Raw genomic sequence first — 8,008 nt, forward strand, 5'->3', positions numbered from 1 at the left:
GTTCCCCCATTAGAGACTGGGGAGCAGGGGATGAGGGAGGCTGTTCAGTTGCTGACTAGGATGTTTTGTATTCATGAGCGACAGCTAGAGTCAGGAGCAAATGCCCGGAGAGATCGGATAGGAAGCTCGACGGTACGAGAGTTTCTTCACTTGGCCCCTCCATTATTTATAGGATCCAGTTCCACTGAGGATCCCTAAGACTTTATAGACCATATGTATAGAGTATTGAGGGTGATGCATGCCTCCGTCACCGAGGCTGTGGAGTTGGCTTCTTTTCGTCTACGTGATGTAGCCGTCTTATGGTATGAAGCATGGAAGAGATCTAGAGGACCTGATGCTCCGCCAGCAGAGTGGGAGGACTTCTCTGAGGCTTTTTTAGCCCATTATTTGCCACGGGAGGTTTGGGAGGCCCGTCTTGACCAGTTTCTTAGCCTAAAGCAGAGGGATATGAGTGTGAGGGATTATAGCCATAAGTTTAATTCTTTGGCAAGGTATGCACCAGATATAGTACGTACCATGAGGGCTAGAGTTCATCATTATGTGGATAGTTTGGGGGATCATCTGATTAGAGACTGTAGGGTTGCATCCCAATCGGATGATGTAGATATTTCCCGCATACAGGCTTTCGCTCAGACTACAGAGGACATTTCCCATCGGATTCGTGATACTCGTAGGGATAGGGAGCAGAGTAAGAGGGCTCGTACTATGGGGTCTTATAGGGAGCCACGAGTTGATTTTAGGCCCCCACTCCATCGATATCCACCTCGGTCAGCAGGTAGTTTCCCACCACAGATGCAGGGCCAGCAGTTTGATCGTTATATTCAGTCAGGACTGGGGCAGAGCTCAGGCCAGCCTGAGGGCCGTCGACAGGAGCGTTCTGCACAGATAAGACAGCTTACTCCTTTATGTACTCAGTGCAGTAAGCTGCACACCGGGCAATGTAGACAGGGTTCGAGTGCATGTTTTCATTGTGGACAGACAGGACATTATATTAGCCGGTGCCCGAGGTTAGGCAGAGGTACACCAGCTCAGCCTTCAGGATTCACAGCAGCCTCTTCGCCCTTAGTCCGTTCTCCCCGACCAGGTCCACAGTCTACTTAGGGCCGTGGTAGGGAGAGAGGTGGAGGAGACACCTCAGGTTCTACTGGAGGCCAGAACCGCTTTTATGCACTCACAGGCCGACAGGATTCAGAGGCATCCCCAGATGTTGTGACAGGTATATTGACAATACATTCTCATGCCATTTATGCATTGATGGATCCCGGCTCTACATTTTCATATATTACTCCATTTATTGCTGGTAAGCTTGACATGAGATCTGAGTTGTTGCCACAGCCAGTTGAGGTGTCTACGCCAGTTGGCGACTCTATTGTAGCTAATCATGTCTATCGAGATTGTACAGTGTTAATTAATGACCGTCCAACCTCTGTTGATTTAGTTGAATTGGTTATGCTAGACTTCGATATCATTATGGGTATGGATTGGTTGGCAGCTTGTTATGCTAATATTGATTGTCGTGCAAAGTTGGTCCGATTTCATTTTCCTGGTGAGCCTGTCCTTGAATGGAAAGGTAATGCAGCCACGCCCAAGGGTAAGTTTATTTCATACCTTAGGGCTCGGAAGTTTATTGCTAAAGGTTGTATATACCATCTGGTTCATGTTAGGGATATAGATAAGGAGCCAGCGACTCTTCAGTCGGTTCCTATTGTGAATGAATTCCCGACGGTATTCCCTGACGAGCTTCCAGGAATTCCCCCGAAAGGGAAATCGATTTCACTATAGATTTGCTTCCTGATGCGCAGCCTATATGCATTCCTCCCTACAGAATGGCTCCTGCAGAGCTAAGGGAATTGAAGGAACAACTGAAGGACTTGCTCGATAAAGGCTTTATTAATCCAAGTACATCCCCATGGGGTGCTCCGGTGCTCTTTGTTCGAAAGAAAGATGGGTCCTTGTGGATGTGTATTGACTACAAGCAACTAAATAAAGTCACTATCAAGAATAAGTATCCTCTTCCACGGATTGATGACTTGTTCGACCAGTTACAAGGTGCCAAATGCTTTTCGAAGATCGACTTGCGATCCGGTTATCATCAGCTACGAGTCAGGGATATTGATATCCCAAAAACAGCATTTAGGACGAGGTATGGCCATTTGAATTCCTTGTCATGTCTTTCGGGCTTACAAATGCCCCAGCAGCCTTTATGGATCTTATGAACCAGGTATTCAAACCATTCTTGGATGAATTTGTGATTGTGTTTATTGACGACATCCTGATATATTCACGATCGAAAGCCGAGCATACGGACCACTTGTGAACTGTATTGCAGACTCTCCAGGACTACAGGTTATATGCTAAATTCTCTAAATGTAAATTTTGGCTAACTTCTATAGCTTTTCTTGGTCATGTTATTACCGGCGATGGTATCAAGGTTGATGGCCAAAAGATTGAAGCTGTGATGCCTTGAATCCGACAGAGGTTCGTAGCTTTTTAGGCTTGGCAGGGTATTACCGAAGGTTTGTGGAGGAATTTTCCTCTATCTCTGCACCATTGACGAAACTGACACATAAGGGAGCTAAGTTTCAGTGGACTGAGGCATGTGAACAAAGTTTTCAGGAACTAAAGAAAAGGCTTACTACGGCACCTGTCTTGACTCTTCCGGATGGCACCGAGGGTTATGTTGTATATTGTGATGCCTCGAGAATTGGCCTAGGTTATGTTCTTATGCAGCATGGTAAGGTTATCGCGTACGCCTCCAGACAGTTGCGAAAACATGAACAGAACTATCCTACGCACGATCTTGAGTTAGCCGCAGTTGTATTTGCCCTAAAGATTTGGCGGCATTATCTATATGAGGTTCATATTGATGTTTTCACCGACCACCAGAGCCTTCAGTATTTATTTAAACAGAGGGAGATGAACCTACGACAAAGAAGATGGCTAGAATTACTAAAGGACTATGATGTTGATATTTTATATCATCCCGACAAAGCTAATATTGTTGTTGATGCCCTTAGCCGGAAGTCCATGGGCAGTCTAAGCCATGTTGAAGCTGATAAGGTCAAGATGACCAAATATCTATACCAGCTAGCTAGTTTACAGGTGTGTTTGGTAGATGCAGAGGGTGGACGCATTCTCGTTCAGAATACGGCAAAATCTTCTTTTGTTACTGAAGTGAAAGAGCGACAACACGAGGATCCTGAGCTTATAAAACTGAGGGAAAGTATTCCATAGCAGTGACAACCTTTATTTGAGCTAACTGGAGATGGAGTCCTTATATACCAGGGCCGCTTATGTGTACCGTCAGTAGGAGAGCTCCGTGCCAAGATTCTTTCGGAGGCCCATTATTCTAGATATGCAGTTTATCCCGGAGCGACAAAGATGTATCGGGACCTTCGACAGATCTATTGGTGGAATGGAATGAAAAAAGATATCGCGGAGATGGTAGCCCAATGTCCCAACTGCCAGCAAGTTAAAGCCGAACATCAAAGGCCTGGAGGCCTAACTCAGTGTATTGAGCTTCCATTATGGAAATGGGACATGATAAATATGGACTTCATCACTGGTTTGCCTCGCACTCCACGGAGGTATGATTCTATTTGGGTAATTATTGATAGGCTTACAAAATCTGCTCATTTCCTGCCAGTCAGGACGACATATTCAGCCGAGGATTATGCCAAGCTTTACATTCGAGAGATTGTTCGCCTTCACGGAGTGCCATTATCTATTATCTCTGATCGAGGGGCTCAATTTACAGCATATTTTTGGAAATCTTTTCAGAAAGGTCTAGGCACGCAGGTAAATCTTAGCACTGCTTTTCATACGCAAACTGATGGACAGGCAGAGCGTACTATTCAGACAGTTGAGGATATGTTACGTGCATGCGTGCTAGATTTTAAAGGAAGTTGGGATGATCATCTACATCTTATTGAGTTCGCTTATAATAACAGCATCCAAGCTAGTATTCAGATGGCTCCTTACGAAGTACTATACGGGTGGAAGTGTAGGTCGTCGATCGGTTCGTTCGAGGTCAGGGAAGCAGAGTTGCTAGGTCCCAACTTAGTCCAGCAAGCAATGGAAAAGGTAAAACTTATTAGAGACCGGCTGCGTACAGCACAAAGTCGGCAAAAGTCTTATGCAGATGTTCGACGACGAGACTTAGAGTTTGATGTAGAAGATTGGGTTTTCCTGAAAGTATCGCTTATGAAGGGCGTCATGCGATTTGGAAAGAAGGGTAAGCTCAGCCCCAGGTATGTTGGACCGTATAATATTATTCGGAGGATTGGTAGGGTGGCGTACGAGCTTGATTTGCCTTTAGAATTAGAAGCAGTCCATCCTGTGTTTTATGTATCTATGTTGCGAAAGTGCATTGGATATCCTTCATGTATTACGCCCATTGAGGATATTCACATTGCTGAAGACTTATCTTATGCAGAGGTACCAGTAGTTATTTTAGATCGGCAGGTAAGGAAGCTTCGAACTAAAGAAGTGGCTTCCGTGAAAGTGTTATGGCGAAATAACAACATCGAGAAAATGACCTGGGAAGCTGAGGAGGAAATGAGGAAGAAGTACCCCCCACCTATTTACGACTTAAGGTGAGTCGCATTTAAATAATTGCCATTTATTTCTTTACAGCAACTTAATTGGATTTTAAATGACTTGAAAGTGCAATTTAAATTTCTTATTGCGAGATAGTTATACGAAGCCTAGTAGTTGGAATCTTCAGAATTTGATTTATGCTTTGCAAATGTAACAAATATAGCCTCGCAAATAACGTATTAGCGGACAAGAAATGAAACCAAAGAATTGACTTGACCCATTCGCGGACGAATGTTCTTAAGGGGGGGAGACTGTGAGACCCCAGGTGTTTCTCTCTTCTCTTACGTAATATACGTAACGTGGCATGGTTATATTAGGTATATATGATTGGGTATAGCACATTGGGAGAATAATACTGAAAATGTGTGGTAATATCAAGGAACTAAACAAAAGCTTTAAGTCAAAGTAATCCCTTAAACAAAGGTTCTTGGTTAAAGAAATGACTCGGGTAGCACCCCGCGCGTTTGGAAGGTTTAAGTTAACTTGCACCTATGGGATAAGACTAAGAGTGTATAATATGCTAAGAATAATATGTTATGAGGTATTATAATATCACACGGGTCACATGTTAAGTTTTGGAGTCAAGCAAGTTGCGAAATAAAGGTCGGCAAAAGTTATCGTAAATTTCTCTAATAAATTTTCTAAACTTTGGGTCAAATATATCAGATCGTTTCTCCCAATATATAAAGAGTTATGGGACCCACAACCTACCATATCGACGGTCTACAAGTCTAGTTTACAACCAAAGAAATCTTACATCAAACCGACATTAGAGTAAAAAGTTATGACTATTTTACCGCGGACTGTCCGGGCTGAAATCGGGTCGCGAACCGGGTCGGGTCAAACAAGTGGTATAAGTCAGAAAATCCGACTTTTAAGACCCCAAAATATTTTATCTTCGTCCCAAAATAGTGAGAAAGCATAAGAGATGGTTTCATGGTGTTCTTGAGTGATTAAGATGCGTTTTTAACGATTTCTATCGTTAAAGTTTGCCCCCGTGCCTAGAAGCGCAATCTCTACGCTTTGTAATCGTTTTCCCTTTCTATTAGCTATGTTTGGAGCTATTTTTGGAAGATAGGAAATTGTTGTTCTTGCTGGTTCTTCAGGATTTATACTTGGTTTGCCAAGGTAATCATCTTGGGACTCTTTTATGATCGTTTTTATAAAGTTCTACGGGCGTTTCGTCAAGTTAGGGTCATATGGCAAATCTGCCAATTTAAACTCATTTATGAACTGTTTATAAGTGCGTATAAGCTGCATATATATAGTGGTTTTGAAGCTTAGGACGTAAGGAATAACTTTCGTGAAGGAACTACAGGCATTCGGACGTTCGTTGGAGAGGTATGTTAAGGCTAAGCTTCGTCCTTCCTTTTAGCACGAATTTTGGAAAATTCCTAAGACGCCAAATGTGATATTTTACTATTCTGTTGCTAGAAAGACCTTCTGTGAAAGGCATTGGTATTGTAGCTGAAGTATTTTCATGATGCTATTAGGTTGATATTCCACTCGTTCGGTTAAAAAGGGTATTCGACATCTATATATGTCATTTTGTCGACTTTCTTAAATATATGTCCATATATATGAATTTTTATTCGTCTTTGGGTTGTGTGACTTAAAAATAAAGGCATTTAGTATTTGCGATCAGTCCTTCTTCCTTGTTAAAGTGTATTTTAAAATATCTAAAGTGACATGTCGATTTTAAAATTCTCAAATATAATTTTTATGTTTAAACTACTAAAACATTTGATTTTATTTTTGAATACTTTCTTTTACTAATTATCAAGAAAACAGGTATAAGGACTAAGTGAAGCACCTTAAGCTTTTTATGAACATATTCAGAGTTAAGTTATCTTTCTAAAAGTTGAGTTAAGTTTTCAAACTTATTAAAAAAGATATGAGGTTCCACGAGACATTTGTATGCGATACGAAGGTGATTATGAGATTATGAGAATAAGAGTACCAATGAGTCAAGGTTGGCTAAGTTCTTGTTATGGCCTATTATGTGCATTCAAATTTCATATCATACATGACATATTATGCATGGACTTCGAGCTATAATCGGAGGTAAGGGGCCTATTTGCCCGAAAGACTATATATATTGTACAGATGGCCACAGGTTGACAATATGATACCGGTTAGCTACCGGGAGAGACCGCCATTGCTAGCATTTGGTTGGGTATGTCATGCATTTACATCAATATGTATGTATTCACGACATACGATTACACGAGCATACCATGCATATTTTATTACTATGAGGTCGGATGTCGGCCATGGAGGCTATTAGAGTTTCAGTGTCATATGGTATCTTTATTACCTTTTTACATCAGCTATGTATGATTCTACTTTCTGCCTTAGATACCAGTACATTTTATTCGTACTGATGTCCCATTGCCTGGGGACACTGCATTTTTATTTCGTGCGTGCAGGTCCAGGTAGGGACTCTGATCGACCCCTCCGCTAGGATTTCGAGGTTCAACTGTGAGTTGGTAAGCTCCACCTCTTCCTGGAGCTTTCATAGGATGGTTACTTTTGTTGTATAGTTTGGGTATAGTTGGGGCCTTATCCCGACAGTGCTTATGACACTCTTAGAGGCTATTGTGGACACAATATTCTGGGTTTCTTTTTGCTGCTTTCAGTCTCCAGCCTATAGGCTTGGCATGTATATATAGGTGTGTAGGCATGTATGTCTTCAGTCGCGGCCTTGTCAGCCAGCTAGTATTTTATTATTTTGGCTTGTCTACCTATGTTTATATGGCTTATTGTTATTCATGTCATAACCTTACGGTCCAGGCTTAGTATTTCAGATGTTGTGTTGCCCGATCTGTTGGGCCCCCAGTCTAGTTAGCTAGTATGTTTAGTGGCTAACTCGATCGAATACAGTATCGAGTGCCAGTCGTGCCTCCCCTAGTTTGGGGCGTGACAGTAGTCCCCGGGCCCGAGGACGTCGTTGCTACCCACGTGGAAAGGTACTTAAGTGTTTTCACTTATCCCTTCACGTTGGGCCCGATGGATCCGATCGTTCTAGATTTTTGCAAGAGGTACAAGGTGTGCCTCGTGCAAATCCACCCATCATTGTAGAGGATCATGACCCTCCTCCGTTACTTTGTGAACAAGACTGAGTCTCGTCGATTCACGATCGACCACCTGCTTCGATTTTAAAGTTCCTGGATGTTCCAAGGGGGACTGATCAAGCTTACTCGCCGGGCCAGAAAGGCCCCCTTCTCCAATTTTGACAAAGACCGAGATCGGGGCTGTCAAGGACATTTTATCCGAGTGAAGACTTAGGATTTGATCCCTCCTCAGAATACATTTCATTCCCTTAGAAGTGGAATGTGTTTCGTAAGTACAACTCTTTCTTTCATCATAAAAAATTCTTCTATTTTCATTTCTATCTTCTCATTTATGC

The 8,008-nt window shown here is 42.4% G+C and overlaps 2 protein-coding genes across 2 annotated transcripts; both read left to right on the plus strand.

The window, feature by feature from the left end:
- Positions 1-213: 213 nt before the first annotated feature.
- LOC138907022 (uncharacterized) lies at positions 214-2,467 on the plus strand. Its single transcript, XM_070196924.1, has 5 exons — positions 214-1,084; positions 1,178-1,523; positions 1,665-1,725; positions 1,803-1,962; positions 2,394-2,467. Exons 1-5 carry the CDS (start codon positions 214-216, stop codon positions 2,465-2,467), a joined length of 1,512 nt encoding a protein of 503 aa, XP_070053025.1.
- Positions 2,468-2,916: 449 nt separating this feature from the next.
- Positions 2,917-3,234, plus strand: LOC138907023 (uncharacterized). Its single transcript, XM_070196925.1, has one exon. It carries the CDS (start codon positions 2,917-2,919, stop codon positions 3,232-3,234), a length of 318 nt encoding a protein of 105 aa, XP_070053026.1.
- The last annotated feature ends 4,774 nt before the right edge of the window (positions 3,235-8,008 follow it).

Source organism: Nicotiana tomentosiformis, chromosome 1, assembly GCF_000390325.3.
Source record: "Nicotiana tomentosiformis chromosome 1, ASM39032v3, whole genome shotgun sequence".
Taxonomy (NCBI): domain Eukaryota; kingdom Viridiplantae; phylum Streptophyta; class Magnoliopsida; order Solanales; family Solanaceae; genus Nicotiana; species Nicotiana tomentosiformis.

What these genes read in the sequence shown, in the direction of transcription:
- LOC138907022 (XM_070196924.1), top strand. Translation starts at nt 214, where the DNA reads ATGTATAGAGTATTGAGGGTGATGCATGCCTCCGTCACCGAGGCTGTG. An exon ending in AGTCCGTTCTCCCCGACCAG is followed by an intron (nt 1,085 to 1,177) that starts GTCCACAGTCTA and finishes ATGCACTCACAG; the next exon opens with GCCGACAGGATTCAGAGGCA. An exon ending in TTGTGAATGAATTCCCGACG is followed by an intron (nt 1,726 to 1,802) that starts GTATTCCCTGAC and finishes CCTGATGCGCAG; the next exon opens with CCTATATGCATTCCTCCCTA.
- LOC138907023 (XM_070196925.1), top strand. Translation starts at nt 2,917, where the DNA reads ATGAACCTACGACAAAGAAGATGGCTAGAATTACTAAAGGACTATGAT.